This window comes from Macrotis lagotis, chromosome 7, assembly GCF_037893015.1.
Source record: "Macrotis lagotis isolate mMagLag1 chromosome 7, bilby.v1.9.chrom.fasta, whole genome shotgun sequence".
Taxonomy (NCBI): Eukaryota; Metazoa; Chordata; class Mammalia; order Peramelemorphia; family Peramelidae; genus Macrotis; species Macrotis lagotis.
In genome coordinates, this window is record NC_133664.1 from 208,263,260 (window position 1) to 208,285,384 (window position 22,125).

The window sequence follows — 22,125 nt, forward strand, 5'->3', positions numbered from 1 at the left end:
TGAGGTGCAAATGACCCAGAGGTGAGAGTTGAAATAGCATGCACAAGGAACAGAAAATAGGACAGCTTGATTGAAATGAATAGTGTATGGAGGGCACTAATGTGTAATAAAACTTAAAATTATGCTGGACTCAGACCATGAAGGGCTTTCAATGTCATATGGAAAACTTTTGTATTTTGTTAAAGAGATAGTGGCAAGCAAACCTGTATGCTCAGCATTGAGTCATTGTTCTACCATCACAAACAAAAGACGTTGCCCTGTGAATATCTATCTGAAGTTCCTTATTGTCCATTTGATATATGTATCTAACTTCTCTCCCTCAATGCAATAAAGAAGATTTTTTGCTTATAACTTTGTGAGCTCTTTGGTATTTTTGGAATTAATTGCAGTTGTTAAACCTCTATGACTCTTTGGTCATTTGTTACCAGAGTTGACAATTATAAGTTTAAGTCACATTTCAACTGCCTGAAGAGAATCATCTTGGTCTCTAACTTCCTCTCAGCCTTCTGTCTTCATTACTTTCCTTCCCTTCCCTATCATCACCAATGATAAAATTCAAAATGGTGCCATCAGTCCTTACAAGATTCATATTCATAAATGAGACTTAAGTCCTACTCCTCATAAGGCTCCATCCACTGCCTGATAAGAGAATTTGTCTGGGCAGGATGGTAGAAAATATCTCAATTGCCAAATAGAACAATATAAAATTAATTAGATTACTGCAGAAAAACCATCCATTACAGATATATTGAACACGTATTTTATTACTGGAGCAATGAAAAACAGAGAAATACTCCAATCTGCTTTTGATACTGTGTGAAATGGAGGTAAAAGTGAGATCATGGGATGGATTAGGAATATCTAGAAAACAACCAGGATTGTGAATGGACACAAAACCATGTTTCATAAGGAATAGTTGAAGGAATTGGAGATATTCAGCCTGGAGGATAGAAGTCTTAAGGAAGACAATGATAAGTGTATTCAAATATTTGGAGCTTTGTCATGTGGAAATGGAGAGTCAACATTTTCTTTGGTCACAAAGAACCTAATTAAGACCAAAAGGTGGAGGGCAGCTAGGTGGATAAAGCACCAGCCCTGGAGTCAGGAGTACCCGGGTTCAAATCCGGTCTCAGACACTTAGTAATTACCTAGCTGAGTGGCCTTGGGCAAGCCACTTAACCCCATTTGCCTTGCAAAAAAGAAAAAAGACCAAAAGGTGGAAACTAAAGAAGGGGGAAGGAGATTTGGGTTCAATAGAAAGGAGAGGGGAGGGGGGATTCAGGGACTAGAATTATCCAACAATGGAATGAGATGCCTCTCAAAATAGGAGTTTCCTTTCACGAAAAACAGAAATTGAAATGACCATTCCTTCCACCTTCTTCATTGAATGTACAACTGGTGTCTCCCTTTTGCAACCCTTTTTAAAAGCCTTTTCAATATAGAGAGTGGCCACACAGGTAGTGGAGAAATAGCTGTAGTTTTTCTTTTCTACCAGAGAAGCCAGGAATAAGAATGATCTGCTTTTATACCTAGGGAATGTCTTACTTGTGTCCAAGCTAGGATTTTCCTGTCAGGTTGTTTATGGGCCTCTCAGAGAATTGTCTGAGCCATTTGTGAGATGGATTGCTAATGAGAGGAACCAAAACCCTATAGAAATTTCCCCAGACCCAAAAGAGGTAGGGAACTGAACCAGGCATTAGGAATACTTCATTCTAGTCCCTGCTCTAAGAAGAACTTGCTATGTGATTTGCAGTCAGTTTACTCTCTGGACTTTCATTTCTTCATTTGTCAGATGAAGGAATCAAAAAATATGATCACTAATTTTCCTTTCAAACATGTGTAAATATATATACACCCATAGATATATGCACATATAGACCTAATAACCACATACACATCTCATACATATATATATATGTATATGTGTGTGTGAGTGTAAAACATAAACATGTGGTACACACACACATGCACGCACACACACACACACACACACACACACACACACGCACATACAAAATGATACTATTATTTCTAAGCTCCCTTCTAGATCTCTAAGCTGTTCTGGAAGCACAGGGTGAGCAGGGTGGACAAAGTTTAGAAGGCAAGCAAAGGTTATCCTAGACTGATAGATTTTCAAAAACTCTTTAAATCAAGCAGCATAGTAAAGAGGGAAAAAAAACCCAAACAAACCTGGATTTGTAATCAGAGAGGTTTGATGGTTCCCACTTCTTCTGCTTAGCACCCATGTAGCCTTGGCCAAACGATGCAAGTCCTTAGGTTAGGAAAATGGGAGAATGAGGGAGTTGGGCAGTTACTTTTAAGGGTCTTTTTGGTTTTTCTTGTTATCTCTGACTTAGGTTTCATTCCTACCTTCTATGTCTGAATTGTGGGCCAATATGCACAAAGAAACTCAGTTCTATATTTTGCATAGAAAAGAGAGAAATTAAAAATAAACTTGCCATCCCTGAGTTTGCCGGCAAGGACATGAGTTTTACCACAGTGATATCTGTCACATTGTTCATGAGTAAATTTTCACAATTGGCCTGTACTCTATAATTTTTTTCTTTCCTCTCTTAACCTCTCCCATCACCCCCACACCAAACACCTACTACTCTTAATCCTTCCTGGACTAATCAAGCAACAAATTAACCAAAGACCATCAAAAAAATCATCAAATTAAAGAGAAGGGGACCTCAAAGGTCATTTTCATTTTAATCCCTAGCCCACACATTAATCTATAGACACTAAAGTGGTTATCTACCCTCTGGTTTATCCAGCCTTCAATGGCATTACTTTATGAAACAGCCCCATCTAATTTGGAGCCCTAATTGTTAAGATGTTTTTCTTAATGAAATATGGCTTCCAGAAATTTCTATCTATTGTTCACTGGAATCAAGGAGAGAAAATCTGATCTCCCTTTGACATAACAACTCATAACCCAAGGTAGGTATCATCCTCCCTCCCCATGTTTTTTTTCTCTTGACTAAGTAACCTCAGTTCCCTTTAGGTGGTTATACTTTGTATATTTTCCAGTTTGTCAATGTTCTTTCTATATAATGTAGCACCTAGAAAAAGAACAGTACTTCAGATGTGATCTGAGCAACATCAGAATATAGTATCATTATCATCTCCATTACTCTGGATACTCTGTTTCTATCAATTTAGTCTAAAAGTATATTCATTTTTTAGTTGCTATACCACACTTTGCTAAGTGCTTTCTCATTTAAATTACTAGGTAGCCAAGGTCCCCTTACTTAATCTCTGTATTAAATTTCATATATTTTGCTTTAGTTCACCATCCTACTTTGTTGAAATTGTTTGGGACCCCAATTTTTTCAATTGATGCAAACCTAACCATCTCAATTTTATTATCTTTTTTTTTAGGTTTCTGCAAGGCAAATGGGGTTAAGTGGCTTGCACAGCTAGGTAATTATTAAGTGTCTGAGACCAGATTTGAACCCAGGTACTCCTGACCCCAGGGCCGGTGCTTTATCCACTGCGCCACCTAGCCGTCCCTAATTTTATTATCTTTAAAAATTCTAATTTATGGATTAAATTTTTGGAAAAATCAGGACCAATAAGAGGACCTTTGAATATTCTACCAGAGAACTGAGTAGACATGGATTGGATTCAAAGTTAATCTTGTTGGTCAATTCAATCATGAGCTTGTCTAATTCTACTTATCTTTAGATAAGCAGACTACAAGAAAATTTTGTAAACTGCATTAATAAATCTATTTTTGTTCCTATCTAAAGAACAAAAGAAACAAAGAAATACATTGGAATTTCACCTTACACAAGACTTAAGTTCTAAGATACGTCAGCATATAAAGTATATAAAATTTTGACATGGAGTCAAAATTACTTTAGAAAATTCCTATATCAACCATAAAGTAAATCAGAGTATTACTAAACAGTTTTAGTTGGAAATGAACTAGGGTTTCTTTAAAGGAAGTTAGTCTGTATTAGAGAACAGATGGATCTGAGATGGTTGCTATCAAAATAGTTGAATGGAAGCTTTATTTTTCTTGATTTTCAGCTAAGTTTGATCAGAAAAGAAGGTGGAAACCAGGACTTCTACTCATATGGAAGGAAACAAAATTAGGCAAAAAAAGCTAGCAGACAGGAAAGCAGATGATGAGGGGAAAAATATTCTTAAAAGGGTTCACACCTAAGTGTGATTATGTTAGAGTGTGATCACGCCACTAAACTGTTTCACCATGAAGAAAGAGTCTCAGGAAGTGAGAAGGAACAGAACAGGAGGCTTCTGGCTGACCAGGAATGGTAAGAAGGCTATCCTTCTCATTAGCTTTATAAGCCTAAGTGAAATAAAGAAGTTGCTAATAGTTATGATGAAAAAGAGATTTTCTAATCTCACTCAGTCCAATCAGATATTCGTATTAAGAGGCACATTTACTTACCATGTGAAATAGTGAGCAAAATGGTCCAAACCATTTAAATTGATTCTTTCTCACCTCTCTCTCTCTTTCTCCTTCTCTCTCTTTATCTGTCTTCTGTGTCATTTGTTTCTGTCTCTGTGTCTGTCTCTCCCCCCCCAAGAAAGTATCATTGAATTAGTTTAGCATGATATATTTTTTGATGAATCCATACCCTCTTGCCCATTCTTTCTACCTCTATAATATTTGTCAGATGCATTGCAGATTGTTTGTTATAAGCATGTTTAGGGAGTCATATTAGAAATCATATTTCCGTATTTAGGATTGTTCATGCAGGCACTGGCGTTCAAATGAAGTCAGAGTCAATTTCATGGAATAGAAATTACACTAACTTGGGAATCAAGAGAACAAAATTCTAATTCCAGTCCTTCCACTAACTGAGAATGTAACCTTGGGTGAATCACTTAAACCCTAGGGATTTCAGTCTCCTCATCTGTCCAAATGATAACTGCTTGTTAAGGATACTTTAGAGATGATTCTTACTCCAGATTTGGACTAGATCAATTTGTTGATTCTCCTTTCAATGACAAGATTATAAAAATCTATGATGAGATCAGGTTGGATGTTAAACCAGAGTCCCTTTTCTAGTTCTAAAATTTTATAACTATATTTTCTATGGGAAAATTTTTTTAAGAGTTCTGGGTGGCAAGTATTTTTAAAAGACTCATACTGTTATATTTGTTTCTGTGCCCACATATCCGAGATCCACTCCAAGTGCTAATTCAGCATATTAAAAGCTTTCCAAGGAATTTCCCCTCTTTATTCCTTCATTACTTTAACTTGGGTTCTAAGTAGAAAGAATAGAACAGAAGACCTAATTCTTCAAGGACAAAGGGCAAACAGCAGCAGCAGCAACAATTAATAACTAGTTGTGACTTTGGGCAAATCATTTCAGCTCTAGAGACCTTAGTCTCCTAGTTTGTCAAATTACAAATTTGAGTTTAAACTGATGTCCTCTAGAGTGCCTTTCAGCTATAACTTTTGATATCATGTGAAAACTGCATTCAATTTTTTTGACTTCCAATGGCAGAACTTATAAAAGAAAAAGTTTGGGTCAATATAAGAAACAATTTCTTTATAATTATAGTTTTTCAAAAATGAAGTGAATTTCTAGTCTAGAAATGAATTTATAATTATTAGATGCCTTCAGAAAGAAAGATTAAGGTCACTTATTGGAAATATTGGTAAGGGTAACCATGATTTAAATGAGGGTTCAATTAATTTCAACAAATATTATCTTTGCTGGGGGGACAAGAGCTAGACTAGATGATCTTTCCTTCAAAAGAACTGTATATTGTGACTATAGTGAGGATGATAGGAAAAGAGCAGTGGGATAGGAAATTTATTCCTCACTTACCTCTCCCCTGAGAAACCAAAAAGCACTATTGCTGTTGTCCTTTGAAAGCCTAGGAAGTATTTCATTCCCTTTGGAATGTATGTATGTGTTGCTAAAAGGCAAAAGAGTGATGGGATTAATCACCCCATTATTTTCTTGGGATTATGCCTGATGTCTAGAATAATTTTGACTAAGGACAAAGAATTTCTAGATAACCACAATGACTTGTTTTCAGGTTGTAAGCACAAAGAAGAAAGAACCAATGGCATCCATCTCTTGGTGTATTCCATTCTGAGCCTCTCACTTTTTCCATTCTCAATTGAATACTCATCTATTCAAATTGTATTGAAGATCTGAGGGGGGGAGAGGATCAGGGACTTTAAAAAACAGATTGAATTACTGAAAGAGGTTGGAGAATTTCAGTTCACCAAAAATCATTTCAAGCAAAATCGATTTTCTTGACTGAGATGATAGAAACCAATTAGAATGCTTAATTTTAACTAGATGCCAGAGGCAAAGAGGAGAGCAAACAACACTAGCTATACTTGCCCTCCTTTCTAGTATGTGAGATCAGCCATCGTTCTGAAGAATTGTCTGTGTTCACTATTTATATATTTAAGTTGTTTTATGTAAGGTCATGAGTTTTTTTAGGGCAAAGGACTTTATTTGTCTTTGTGCCTCTAGCACATAGCAAAATTACAAAAAAATTGTGCTGGCATTTTACATATATAATAAATGCTTAGGGACTGAATTGGCTTCATCTATTTTCATCAACAATGACAGTGAAAGGGTCACATCTCCACTTTATAGAGAAAAATGAAGTCATGAATATCATGATGTTGGACCTGATCAAAGAAGTTCAAGCAACAAAGCAATAAAATTGTAAAGGTATCTAGGCATTTATTTTCAAAATATCTCAAAGAGGAAGGATTCCAAAAGAATGGGGAAGCTCAAAAATATTACTTTTAAAAAACAGAGAGTACCAAGAAGATATTATAATATACTGATCTCATGTTCTAATTTCTGTAAAAAATAAAAAGCCTTTAAAAAAGTTTTTCATGTACCCTTTGACCCAGCAATATCACTACTGGGTCTATACCCTGAAGAGATGATGAAAAAGGGTAAAAACATTACTTGTGCAAAAATATTTATAGCAGCCCTGTTTGTGGTGGCAAAGAATTGAAAATCAAGTAAATGTCCTTCAATTGGGGAATGGCTTAGCAAACTGTGGTATATGTATGTCATGGAACACTATTGTTCTATTAGAAACCAGGAGGGACGGGATTTCAGGGAATCCTGGAGGGATTTGCGTGCACTGATGCTGAGTGAGATGAGCAGAACCAGGAAAACACTGTACACCCTAACAGCAACATGGGAGTGATGTTCAACCTTGAAGGACTTGCTCATGCCATCAGTGCAACAATGGGGAACAATATTGGGCTGTCTGCAAAGGAGAGCACCATCTGTATCCAGATAAGGAGCTGTGGAGTTTGAACAAAGTGCAAGGACTATTCCTTTTAATTTAGAAAAAAAAACAGATATCTTATTGTCTGATCTTGTCACCTCTTAGACTTCTCTTCTTTAAGGAGATGATTTCTCTCTCATCACACCTAATTGGGATCAAGGTACAACATAGAAACAAAGTAACGACTGACAGAGTGCTTTCCATGGGGGGGGGGGGAAGGGAGCAAGACTGGGGGGGGAATTGTAAAACTCAAATGATATCTTTAATAAAAATAAATTTTAAAAAATTTTCATGCATACTTTGAGGATCTAATTATTGAAAACAGAGGAGGCAAATAGGAAATCTTTTGAAGATGGTTTTCTTTAGCAGAATATATCTGCATGATCTGAAAAAAATGAAGAATATTCTGCTTTGTCTATTGTTTGCTTATTTTGAAAATCATTTAATGCATAGAAATAAGTGAGAAAAGTTCTACATTGATCCCCTCCCTTAGAGTTTAGGACAACCAAATTTATGACAGAAAATAACCAGAGAGGTCCACATATAAATTGCTTCCCCCTCCCAGATGTCTTGAGCGTGTTGAGTCTCTTGATCAAACCACATTCTTATCAGGAAGAACTAACACCTTTTAGATCACCTCTTCATTAAATGTCTAGCCATCAGAGTGGAGTTTCTCTTCTGAGGGAAGTTTCTTTTCAGAAGATAAACATCTTATTTAAAGCCATTTCAGAATCTCCCTTCTCATCTTTGGTTACTAAGAGAATCATCTAACTATCAATTTATTGATTATTAGCTGGCCTAATTATAAATTGATTATTAATGACTTAGAAACTACATCAGTGTTTTAATTTATAATATTATTATGAAAAGACATAGATAAAAATTATTTAGGATCAAAATGTGTGAAACTGTTGCTGATAAAATCTTAAACTGGCCTCTGTTACCTTCCTGTATATTCCAATTGAGAGGAAGACCTAAGATTTCATTGACTGAAAGGGATGACTGAGGAGAGATGCATTTCATGGTCACTAGTTGAGGAAAAGCTTACTAACCACAGCCCCATAATGTATAGAGTACTCATTTGAGGACTGCAGCTGAGGCACAGAATACTGAAAGAGCTAGAAATCTCTTCAAGGTTTGCTTCTGACTAATTGTGGAGCTAGATGAAAAACATAGTCCTCCTTGACCATAGTAACCTAGTTGACATTGAACAGGGCATAAGAAAATCTTGGGTGGAAAAACATTGAAACAAAGTACCTAGTAGAGAACAGATGGGTCACCTTGCCATCAGGGAGTGATTGATATGTGAAACTTGTGAAAGATTTACAGTGAGAGGTCCAGAGAAGGCAGCATGGTAAATAACAGAATATGATGCTGACAGCTTTGTAGTATTAGAGGCATGAGCTGCCTCTCCAACTCATGTGTACCAGCTACCCATTTTCTATAAATGTCGATGTGCCATGTATGTACCCTATTGGAGGTACACTCTTCTCACTAATTATGTTTGCATATATGGAAGAATGAGTTCAAGTTTTATAGGGGTCATGCTATATGCTTGTCCTATTTAATTAAATGCCTTTATGGTGAACTGCATGTCTTCAGGATGACCAGTAAAAATCTACACCTAAGTAGGAGTTCATGAACTATAGAAAAGATTCTAACCCACAAAATATACAGAACCTGAGAGAGTTAAGTAAGAGTCCAGAATGAAGGAGTCTCTGTGCTCCTTCAGATTTATTGTTTGTAAATGTGTGTGTGTGTGTGTGCATGCAAAATAGTATCTGTATAATACTTTAAAGTTTGCAAAGTATATATACATAAAATCTCATTTTATCCTTACAACCCTGGGAGATAGATATAATTGTTATTCCCACTTTATAAATGAAGAAACTGGTACAAACAAAAGTTAAATAACTTGCCTATGGTCATTCCACTCTGATGGCTAGACATTTAATGAAGAGGTGAATGTCTGGGAACAGATTTCAATTCTAGTCTTACCAACTCCAGGCTCAGTGCTCTATTCACAACATGACTTATAGGAATTCTAAGTATGAGAGGCAGGGTGACAAGGTACATAGAGATATGACTCTTGGGGGCAGTTAGGTGGCACAGTGGATAGAGCACTGACCCTGGAATCAGGAGGACCTGAGTTCAAATGTGACATCAGATATTTAATAATTGCCTAGCTGTGTGACCTTGGGCAAGTCACTTAACCCCATTGTCCCTTAAAATAAACATTAAGAAAGAAAAAAATTCTGGATCCAAGAAGATTTAGATTCAAGTCTTACCCTTGACACATTTTCATTGTGTGACCCTGAGCAAGTCAATGAATTCTTAAATGCCCTAGAAAATTTTCTAAAAAGTTGCTGAAGAGAACATGTTGAACTGCATCAGTATAGGGAGTTTCCTCATCTGGAAATTTCATATATCATTTAAATTAGAGGTTCAATCCCTAGTCCCTAAAGTAAATATATATATATGTATATATATGTATATATATATACATGTGTATGTATATTTATCTACATAAGTATATACATAAACATTACATCAACATGTACATATAAATACATATAATGGTTATATTATATTAAAATATATTTGTACAATTAAAAATTATCTGTTCTTGTATGAATTTTTTCCCTTTATCTTTCTCCTCTAAAGTTCCTTCAGAAAGTTTTATTCTTAGCATGAATGACTATACCAGAGAACAACAAACATCACATATACCAGAAGATAAGTTAAAAAGACTTTAAATCCATGACCCCAGGGACTAATTATGTGTGTATTATTTGAAGATTATCTTGCCAAGGTAAAAAATACTCATCACCAAAGGGATGACCATGAGATGACAACTTTTTCTTAGACATAGCAACTCATGAAGCCATTAAAAGCTTAAATCCCCTAAAGAGGGAATAGTTACACTGAAGAAATCATAAATCTTAGAAATTTGGAATATCAGTTTATGTATTATTTATTTTGAATTATTTCAAATCTTATTTTGATTTGAGTCTGTCTGTGTCCTACCATCCCATTCTTCTCCCCATTAGACTGCCCTTCAAGGCCTCCTTATTCTTCATTTTCAGAACTTCATATCTCCTAGAATAGTTGTCTGTACTGAGCCAAGGCTAAATCCAATCTTGCTGCCTGCCTGCCAACCTGATAAAGTTATCTCACTTAGGGAACCAAGGAATGGTTCCCCTTTCTTTTTCCTAACCAAAGACATTTTTTTTGTAGATCTTCAAAGTATCAAGAGGACCATAGACCATAGCAACATGATCAGTGAGAAAACCTGTAGGCTGAGTTGGAAAACTTCTATTCAGTGGTTCTGAAGGTTCCCCTTCTCTCTGGATTCTAGGTCACTTGGTAGCTTTTCTTATAGGAGGGAAGTGAGATTTCTGGGAGTGAGACTAGTAGAAATTGGTGATATCCTACATGAGGTCATTGGGCAGTCTATAGTCAGAACCCTGAAGATGGCATAAACAAAACCGGCTTGAGCTTGCTTCTTAAAGAAATAGGAATATGATTAATATCAATGGTTCCCAGGGTCAGTTGGATGGGATATAAGATTTAAGAATATAATCCATACCACAGGTTCAAAACTCTTCTAGAATCAGTTAGTACTGAAAAGGCTATTTATTATCCTTTACCTACCATCCCAGAAAAGAAATACTGCTACTTAGTGGGGGTACTGGGGGCTTGACCACATCACCATACCCTATAGCCAGTTGAAGGTAAAAGGCCATCATTTACATGTAAATGACAGAACCAAATCAGGGGCACCCACTGCTTCCACGTTTCCAGGGAAAAGTCTGAGTTGCCTTACTGTTGTCCAAGTGGTTGGCCTTGATAATTTTCTCTGAGTAGTCAGAAATACTGGAGCATTCGATCTAAAAGGAGAGTGGGACAAAGGAGAGAGGTATTAGATGAACTGTAGAGTGTTAGAGCTGGGAGGGAGCTCATGGCTCATCTTGTACAACCCCCTCATTTTACAGATGAGGAAGTGAAGCTGAGACTCAGGGGGGCAAAGGATTTCTCTTACACCACAGCAAATTATTATTAGGTTATAAATAGGTCTTCTGAAGACCTATGCACTTTTCCCTTTAGTGTATGGCCTCAGGTTCTAATAGTAATAATGGATATTAGCTGCCATCCAGCTCTATGTTCGAGCAATAGTCTGAGCAACAGAATCACACCTCATTCAAGGCCTGGATTTACAGTTACAGTTCCATTAGACAAACTCTTATCTAGATCTTAACTGTGGCAAATCTAGGGCTAAATTCCAATGCAACAAGGACCTAAAACCCACCAATCTTCTGTATTCTATATTACTTCCACATGGCACCCACATCCCATTTCTGTTTGCCTCTCTGACTCATATGTCTTGGCATCTTTCTATAGCTTTCTCTCTGTCTTTCTATCTCTTTGTGAGTGTATCTGTGTGTGCATCTCTCTGTGTATCTGATTCTCTCTTTCTCTGCCTCTCTATTTCTCTGACTGTGTCTCTCTCTCTGTCTCTATTTTAAATCTGTACATCTTTCTTTTTTTCCTTATCACCTCATCTCATGTACAGAAGATGGAAGGAAGGGCAGGCTTAGAATGAATACAAAAATACAATAAAGACTTGCAAAAATGGGACCTAAATCCTAAAATGAAGAAAGGTTGCTAATGCTAAGGAAGACTACAAAAAAAGTGTTTTATTTTTATGTTATGCTGTAATTAAAGGATAATAACAATAATGGATGACAGAGAAGGAAGAACTAAGAACAATGCATACAAATTACAAATAGACAAATTTAGGTTTTGTTTAAGAGAACTTAATAAAGGACTTTCCAAAAATGAAATGGACTGGGGCAGCTAGGTGGCACAATGGATAGAGCATGGCCCTGGAGTCAGGAGTCCCTGAGTTCAAATCCTCTCAGACACTAGCTGTGTGCCCTTGGGCAAGCCATTTAACCCTATTGCCTTGCAAAAAAAATGAAATGGACCAAAGACATCGCTCTCACTGGAGGTCTTCAAGCAAAGGTTGAATGACCCCTTGCTGGAGATGTCATAGCGCAGATTTCTTTTCAGGTACTGGTTGGACTAGCTGCCACTGAGATCCCTTCCAGTTCTGAAATTCTTTCTCCTTCTTTCCTTCCTATTTTCCTCCTTTTCTCTTTTTATTTTTTCCCTTCTTTCCTCCTTCCTTCTGTCCTTCCTCCCTTCCTTTCTTCTAGAGAAAAGTTCTCAAATATTTTGGTCTTGAGACTCCTTTATATTCTTGTAAATTACCAAAGACACCAAAGAGTTTTTGCTTATGTAGTTCATATCTAGTTGTATGCTGGAATAAGTTAGAATGTATTACTAAATTTTCAGTGTAAGCATTTATACATACCTCAGATATCAGTAAAAACTACAAATCAGGACTTGATTTATTGCTTTATTGATTATCTAGATTGGTGGGGTCAAACTCAAATAGCAACAGGACATTAACCTTAGATAAGGATACCTATTGCTGAATATTGACTTAAATAACTATATATTATTATTTGTGTTCTATTGGATGCTTATTTTGCTGTTACTTTCCAGTCACATTTTTAATCTAGTTCAGATTACATTCAAAAGTAGAGGAGGTGTTGTGGTACAAGTGGTGACCTGTTCTATACTTAAGAAAATGGTAGAGAAAGTGAGAATAATGCTGATTAAAATAGAGTTATGTAAACGTTTTTTCTGGAGAGCTGGTTGTTAAATATTTACTAGCATATTGTTGGTTATAGCTATCAGTATATCTTGTATTAGAAATTAAAGGGGTTAATCTCTTTTAAATATCTATATATTAATTCATTTAAAAACAACAATAATAAACCATTACATGTTAACATAAATAACATATTTATGAAAATAACCATATTTTCTAAAACAAAAATATTATTGAGAAGAGTGGTATTGTTTTACATATTTTCACAAACTTCTTTAATATCTAGCTTAATGAAAGACAGCTGGATTTCATAACTGCTTCTTCATTTAGTCTGTTATATTATATGGTTTGAACTGAAGTATTAAAAAATTTTATTTCACACAAGAAGTTGAAAATAGTGATATATTTTAATAGGCAAGCAATGTCTTAGCATTATTATAAAAATAGTTTTGATCTTGTGGACATCCTGAAGGGGTCTCAGGGATGCCCTACTTTCTTTTGAACACACTTTGAGATCACTGACTAAAGTGATTTGTAAAGCTTTTATGAGTTTCTTTGGCTAATTTTAATGTCTCTTAGACATTAAAGAGGTTTACAAAAATATGTAAAACAATGACACTCTTTTCACTAAATGTTTTTTTTTTTTGTTTTGGAAAATATGGTTATTTTTTCATAAATATGTTAAAATGCATTAAATTTTTATTATTATTTTAAGTGAGTTATTAATAGTCTGCCGCCTCTCTCTTTAGTGTCATCCTATCTCAGTCAGTATCCCAGTCTATTTCTATTCCCTTTTCTTTCTCCGTCTCTGCCTCCTTTCTTCTCCCTCTCTTCTGGAATTGTGAAGATTCAAGAATTTAGCAAAGAAGCCCTACACTTTCTGCCCTTCATTGGATACAGTCATCTTAGGAGTTCTAACCAAAGAATTGTAGATTAGCCCCTACACTACTGCATTCTAACAGTGTGAGGTTATTCCATCTATCTTCCCCCATTTCATTTCCCTTCTGCTCTTTTGTTTTTAATGACAGTTTTTCAAATAAATAGTTCGACCATATTTAGCTGGATTTCTTTAGGGTGGCTCATTTTGTAGCTTCCCTTGCTTTATGCTCTCCCTCCCACTGACTACAATAGAATCACAGAACAACATGGAGCTCAGAGGTCAGAGCTATAAGGGAGAGCAGAAGCCCTCTAGTCCAACCAGTCCCTAAAAAGAAATTCCTCATATAAATTCCTCCTGAAGGAGTCCCCTAGCTAGACCTGCCAATACCTAAGGCGTCCATTCTACTTTTACATAGCTCTGATTGGCAAGTTTTTCTTTACGTGCTTATCTTTGCCTCTTTGCAACTTCTACCCATTGATCCCAGATCAGTCCTCTGGAATAAAAAATGGCAAGTAGTCCCTTTGTGGTGCAACAGTCCTTCCAAAATGTGAAAGCAATTATGTAAACCACTTGAGAGTAGGAACTGCTTTTCATTTGGACCTCCTAACTCCAGGGTTCTTCTAGCACAGTACTTTAAATATAGTAGAGCTTAATAAATACCTATCATATTGCCCCTCTACAGATTACCTTACATTAATTTTTCATATATTCTAAATATAATAATAATTATTATTATTCTATATACACATTATCTCTCTAATAGATACTCCTTTAGGAAAGGTAATGTTGCACTTTTGACTTCATATCTCCAGCATTTTGCAAGGTGGCTAGTACATTGTGAGTAGCTGTGGATTGATTAATTGGATTGGCTTGGATTGATTGAAATTCTCCTCCTTTTTTAGATTAAGTATCCTCAATTCTTTCAACTGATCCCCATATGGCATGATATCAAGTTCTTTCAGCATGCAAGTTACCCTCCTCTGGATTCTCTTCAACCTATCAATGCCTTTCCTAAAATGTGTTCCCCAAGACTGAAGACAATACTCCAGAAGTGGTCTGATCACACCTCCTCCATTTTATACTTGTGAAATAGATTTTTTTAACTCAAGTACAAGACTTTACACTTAGCCCTATGAAATTTCATTTTCTTGGACTTAGCTCAAAAGTGAAGCATGCCAAGATCTTTTTAGCTTGTGACTTTGTTATCCAACATATTAGTTATCCCTCCTAGCTATGTATCATCTTTAAATCTGGTGAGTGTGACATCTATACTTTTTTGCAAACCATTGATAAAAAATATTAGACAGCATGAAGACCAAGTTCTTAAGACATTCTACAAGAAAGTCCCTTCCAAGTTACTTTTGAACTATGAATTGCTGACTACTCTTCAGCTCCGGTCATTGAATCAGGTCCAAATTGATCCACTTATCATTCATATCTCTTCCTTCATTTTGTCCAAAAACACATCACAAGAGACTTATCAAATTCTTTGCTAAAATCTAGCTAATCTATATCTATGTCCTTTACCAGAAGAAGAAGAAGAAGAAGAAGAAGAAGAAGAAGAAGAAGAAGAAGAAGAAAAGAAGGAAGGAAGGAAGAGGAAAAAGGAGGAAGAGAAAGGACAAAAGTAGGAAGAGGAAAAAAATGAAGAGAAGGAAGGAAGGAAGAAGAGGAAAAGGTAGGAGGAAGAGGAAAGGTGAAGGTGGAAGAGGAAGAAGAAGAGGAAGAAAGAAAAGGATGAAGAAGAAAAGAAGAAGAAAGGAGGAGGAGAAAGGAAAGGAAGGGAGGAGGAGGGAGGAAAGGAAGGGAGGAGGAAGGAAAGGAAGGGAGTGAAGGAAGGGAAAGAAGGGGGAAGTTAATTTGGTATTGCCTATTTTTGATGAAGCTATATTGTTCATTATGATGACTGTTTCCTTTTCTAATTCTTTATTTCCTCTTTAATAATGCTTTCTATAATCTTTCCAGGCATCTAAATCAAGCTCACATCTATTTTGAAAACTTCATTCTCTTCAAATGAGGTTTTCAAAATGAGGACATTTGTCCTCCCCTTATTTTTCAGCATCTCTCCAATTCTCCATGATTTTTGTCAAAAATCACTGATAATAGTTCAGCAATAATATTCACTAGTTCTGCAAGTGTACTGGGCTAAATGACTTAAACTCATTGAGAGAATATCGAGGCATTCCCTTGCTTTTTCTCTATCTTGTACTTCAAATTTCAAATTTCAATTAGTTATTTTGGTTTGAAAAGTTAGATTACATGATCTCTTTCTGATTCTTTTTAAGGAATGAGATCCAAATTATTCTTAGACCAAGTACAAAGGAAAGAGCTGTCAGTTTTAGTCTAAAGACCATTCTAACTTGGCACAGGACAACAGAAGCAATAGAAGAGATAAGCTGCTCTGTTTTCCACTAATAGTTCAATTCTCATTATTCTATCCATTCTAATGAGTTGTTTCTTCCTTTTGAACTCTGTCTTTACACCTAAATAGCTTTAAGAACAACAAATTAAAAAACATTTTTTGTTATCCTTAACTTACTTTTCCTTGCTCACAATAATTCATTCTAAGCAGTATTACTACTGATGGTATTCATGTAGAATAACACCAGGCTTTTCTACTTAGCCTTAATCATCTGCCCTACTTTCTGTATATATATCTATATCTATATATCTATATCTATATCTATATATATATATATATTTGTAAAATTTGAGATTAGTTATGAACATCCATATCACTCTATTTTTTTTCATATCACTCTCTTTTTTAAAAAACTACTCTTTCCTCTTCAATGTAAATGTATTTTTCAATCCTCAGAATTTCATTTTTGAGAGTTTCTCTGTCTTGGACTGACTAGTAGAAATTAAGGACATAAGAAACTATCAACCATTCCTCTGAATCCTTTGACATCTACTTCCTGAAAATACCTAACTTTCTTCTCCTTCATTATCAAAAATTCTAAAATGGAGTGGTCTTTTTTCAACAAGTATCCTATCCTTTCTACCCTGGCATCCAGTTTTTGTTGATGAGTAGAATTTCCATTCTTAGGCTCTTCCATCTTTTAGAGGAAGAAATTATTAAGTCAAGGCATACATGATTATTTGTTCTTCTTTTGGGAAAGAGTAAGAGATAAAGAAATAGAGACAGAGAGACAAAGAAAAAGAATGAGGGGAAAAACAAGAGAGAACTACAATAAATTCTACCATCCATTTCCTCCTTCTAAGGGTCCATAATGCATCCCAATTACAATGTCATATTAGTTTCTGTCTGTATCATTATTTGCCAAATGTTCCCTATAATGCGCCCCAACTCAGATTACTGACTTTCCTTAAATGGATATATCTTATATATAATGCTATTATTCACTTCTCCCTTCTGCATTATCCATTTTTTAAGAGTTGTATTCCAGTGATAAGTTCTATACCACCAAATTTCAATGGCATATATGACAAGCTTGCCTCCTTATATTAAGGATCTCTGGTTCTTTTTTGTAAACCACATTTTGGGTCATTTTCTATAGACATCTGAATGTCTTAGATTTCATCTTTAAATTTCATCTCTTTCTATTCTTTCTCCTATGATAGAATATAAGAAATCTAAAGTCAGAATCTGATTCATTTTTGTCTGTATCTCCACAGAATGATGCTGGTATAGAACGGGCATTTAATAAATGTTTGTTGATTGGTTGATTGATCACAGCTGCTCTCTTTACAGTGTACTTTGAGGCATATACTCTGGCTGTTTTCTCCTTCCCCAAAACATTTTTGGTTTAACATCTAAAGATATACAAGACTTCAAACACATACATTCTTACAAGCTCTTGTTAGATTTGTTCCATCTGTGACTAGTAGTTGGTCATTTCTATATTTTAATCTGTTTTCCTGAAATATAAATCCTATTTTTTCAAATTCTATCTTTTTAACCATCGTCCCATGTCTCTGGAGCATTTACCTTAAATCAGCAGAAGTACTAAAAACATCACCTAATGGACCTGGGGCCTTCAGTTTCTCTCCAAGGTCTCATATCCTTAGCTTTGCTTTCTAAACTGCTTCTGGCAGTATAATCCATGCCCATATGAATCAGCAGAAATTTGTAGGTGTGAGAAGTCTTGGAAAGATTTTCCTTTTGTACTGAATACATACCTCCAGGAAAGAGAAAAGACTTCTCTTGTTTTTACATCAGGTTGACAATGGCTACCTCAGTATCCCTCACCAGGATGTCACTAGTCATCAATATTCATCTCTTCTTCTCCTCCCTTGATTTCATAGTCTCTCACCTGACAGCAGCACCTTTCCTTAGAAAGAAGCTGTTCATTCTTCAGAAGACCCAGCCCCCTCTTCAAGAAATCTCACATGCTTTAGCCAACAATATCTAGTGCTCCTTCTTCCCTTTCAACACTCTTCCAAACTTTAATTTCCTGACAGGTCAGGTCAGGACTTTTTTCTTCTCTATCACATTGAAACCCTTCTATCTTTTTTTTTAAATAAAAGAACACTATAATTATCTCTCTAATAAGTTGGGGAAGCAGAGAAACATTTTTAAAACTCCATTTCCTTTACTTCTACCTCTTTGAAGCCAGCTACTGGCAGAGAGTTGTTGAACTTAGAATCAAGAAGCCCTGGACAAGTCACTTAACCTCTGCCTTAGTTTCCTCAACTAAGAAACCTTTGTAGGCTTTTTATGACAGCCAAACAAGGTAATATTTATTAAAAAAAATAATGCCTGGCACTCAGTAGCTACTCTACAAATGATTATTCCTTTCCTCTTTTAGGAGGGAGACTTTCTTGCATTTCAACCATAAATAATAATTACTTGACTGTGGCAGAAACACAAACATTACATTTTCTGTATAGGTCACTGCAAAATTCTCAAAACAGGAGAAACGAAGAGAGATAGGCTGGCAAGAGGGAAGGGGAAGTAAAGTTTAGTTCTCATTCCACTACTCACCCTGCCTGTGCCTTTGTCCCCCCTATCTCTACTCACATCAATTCAAGAAATACTTCTTAAGCATTATGTGCAAGACTTTGAAGATTCAAAGACAAATGCAACATAGATTCCTTCCTCAAGGAGGTTAAGTTCTAAGATGGGGGAACACGGACACAAATAACTATGATACAAAGAGTTCTGAGATATTGGAGGAAGAAGTCACTTTCACCTGGAAGGAGAGGGAGGGCCATGGAAGTCTTCATGATGGAGATGAACCCTATAGAGGATCTTGAAATAAGGGAGGGACTTTGGATCATAGAGTTGTGGAAGTTGTCCATTCCAAGCATGAAGGATGACAGCAATGAGACAGAATGGAGAGATCAGAACGAGAATGGGTGATAAGCAGGTCATGAATTTCTCTCAGCCTCAGTTTCCTCAACTTTAAAATGAGTATAGTGCCAGCACCTACCTCACAGGATTGTTGTGAGGATCAACTGAGAAATATGTAAAACATTTTGAATACTTTAAAACTATATAAATGCTAGCTGCTCTTTTTTTTAGCATTATATCATTTCATACCTTACAAGATTTAGAATTCATATTTTCCAAGGTTTATTTTGTTTTATTATATTATAATAGACCAGTTTGACAATATAGAATATATAGTGTGAAGTAAAGTTGGAAAGTTAGGTTGGAGCTTGCTTATAAGGGATACTTAAATGTCAGGTGGAGAAATTTAAGTTTCATTCAATAGATAATAGAAAGCCATTGATTTTTTTAATAGAAGAGTGATGAGATTATATATTATACTTTTTCTGTAGGTAATAAGAAGACATTTAAATTTGGGGGAGGGGGAGCGGCAAGGAACTAGAAGAATGATGTAATGAAATATTTATTCCTATCTAATTCACAGGAGGGATATGGGGGCATCTGGTAAAATTATGTGAAAGCATTTTGAAGTGTGTATGAATGTCAGTATTTCCCAGGGAAGAGAGAGAACATTCCTAACTGCTCTGCAGAGTGACTGGGATATCCTGGAATGCAGCAGAAGGTATTGGAAAGTACATTACACTTGGAGTTAGGAAACATAAGCTTCCATTTTGAATCTTACACTTAATTTTGTTAACCCTGTTCCTGGGCAACTCACTTTTCCTTTCTAAATCCTACTTTTTGCCTTCATCTAATGGAATAATGAAGTTTTTATTAAATATATTTCCTTTTTTAGCAATATATTATTTTCCTCCATTTACACGTTAAGAACAATTTCCAACATTCATTTTTAAAATGTGGTTCCAAATTCTCTCCCTCCCTCTCTCATTCCCTTCATTGAGAAGGCAAGCAAGATTATATTGATTACAAATGTCTAATCATATAAAGTATATTTTCATAGGAAACTAGGTGGTATAGAAGATAGAATAGAGGGCTGGAAGTGAAATCCTGCCTCACACACTAAACTAGCTGGGTAAGTCACTGAATTTCTCTCAGCCTCATTTTCCTCATCCATAAAATGGAGATATTGACAGCACCTACCTGTCTTTGTGAAGATCAACTGAGAAATACATAAAATACCTTGCAAATCTTAAAGCACTATAAAAATACTAGCTGCTAGTATTAGTATTACATTATTTCATACCTCACAAGATTTATATTTCACATTTCACAAGATTTATTTTATAATTTCATGCTTTTCAGGACTAGAAGAGATCTTCTGGTCCAATCCCTTTATATTTCAGATGGGGAAATTCTTCAGACCCAAGAGGTGCAGCAATTTGCCTAAGGTCAAACAACTAGTGAGTAACAGAATTAACTCCAGGGTTCTATCTACTGTACCATTTAGTTGTCAACCTTAAACCCTATAAAGATATGAGCAATTATTCTATAGGAGTTTGTCACTAGTTGGGTGATGCCCACTCCTAATCTTTCTTAAAGCTCAGGACTTAGAAGTTGGTTTTCTTGCTTCCTCGAAGTCTAAGGTTTATGTTGTAGGCATGAAAAACAAATGGCTATTTTTTGTGTTTATAATACTGCTTGTCTGCTTTGGGCTGGAGGTAGGGATTGGCAAAGTTAGATTGGACATGAGATAGGATCAGATAGAAGAAAAGAGACAGTATCTGGGGACCATTGTAAAACTCAAAACCTTGCAAAGAAATGATTGGTAGAAACTACCATTGTATGTAATTGGAAAACAAATAAAATATTTATATAATAAAAGCAAGAAAAAAAAATGATACCCTTACCCCATACACCTTCTTGGCCCCTGCCTTAGCAGCAAACATAGAAAGGATGCCTGTGCCACTCCCAACATCCAGCACCACCTTGTCCTTAAACACATGCTTATTGTGATACATGGAGTTTCTGTAGGTAAGTGTGCGCACCTCATCTTTCAGCATTTCCTGTGGCAGAAGAGGAAAGAGAGAAATCAAGTTAGGGAATTCCCCTGAGTAAAGGACCCAAGTTTTGTTCCCAATTTTGTTATTCATTTACTATTTTGTGACTTTAGGCAAGATCACTTTACTTTTCTGGGCCTCAGTTTCCCCATGTATAAAATGAAAATGTTGGACTAGATGATCTCTAAAGTGCCCTCCAATATGATTTTATAATCCTATGATGCCACCTTTTTCCTTTATATTATCTCACTTGGTTATCTCATTAGATCCTTTGATTTTAATTAGCAACCTTGTGAAGTTGATTCTCTGATACTGCTCTAGTAACTCTCCTGAATTGGAGTCCTATATCATCAACTGCATCTTGAACATCTCAAAAGGAATGTTACGTATACATGACAAAGTCCAGAATTTAAGAAAGAGAACAAAGTTCCAAATTCTAAAACATCTTATCTTTTCCCTGAGACCCTCCTATCTTTCCAACTTTCCATTCACTTAGGCTTACACTTACAGTGTTATTCTCGATTCCTCAGTTCCATTAATGTTGACAGATCCTACATGTTGACAGATCTCATTTTTATCTTCTGAACATCTCTCTCACAGACAGCACCTTCACACATGTCCTCATCATCTCTTACCTACAGTATTTAGAAAGGTTAATCTTTCACCAACTAGATTCAAGCCTCTCCTAACTCCAATTCATCCTCTATTCAGCTGCCAAAGAGATCATTCTTAAAGTGTAGGTCAGACTCCCATACTCAAAGCCTGTTATTACCTCCAAGATCTAATACAAAACTTTTTGTTTGCATTGAGAGTTCTTCATATCTTGGACTCTTTCTATCTTTCCAGTTATCAAATACTTTCTTTCCCACCATGCACTTTAAGGTCCATCTATGCTAGCCTATTTCTTTTTCCTCACATAGGTGATCTCCTGCTCCCTCTCTTTTTTCACCTATGTCTTATACTTTGGTTTCCTTTAAAACTCAATCTTTCCTAG

General features: G+C 35.8%; 1 protein-coding gene across 1 annotated transcript in view; it reads right to left on the reverse strand.

The window, feature by feature from the left end:
• The window catches only part of PRMT8 (protein arginine methyltransferase 8), a 166,909-nt gene that overhangs the window by 68,418 nt on the left and 76,366 nt on the right, over positions 1-22,125 (reverse strand). Inside the window, exons 3-4 of the mRNA XM_074195191.1 lie at positions 20,982-21,137; positions 11,084-11,147 (exon numbers count right to left, since the gene is read on the reverse strand). Of these exons, the coding sequence (XP_074051292.1) occupies positions 11,084-11,147; positions 20,982-21,137 (220 nt within the window). The remainder of the gene's footprint in view (positions 1-11,083; positions 11,148-20,981; positions 21,138-22,125) is intronic.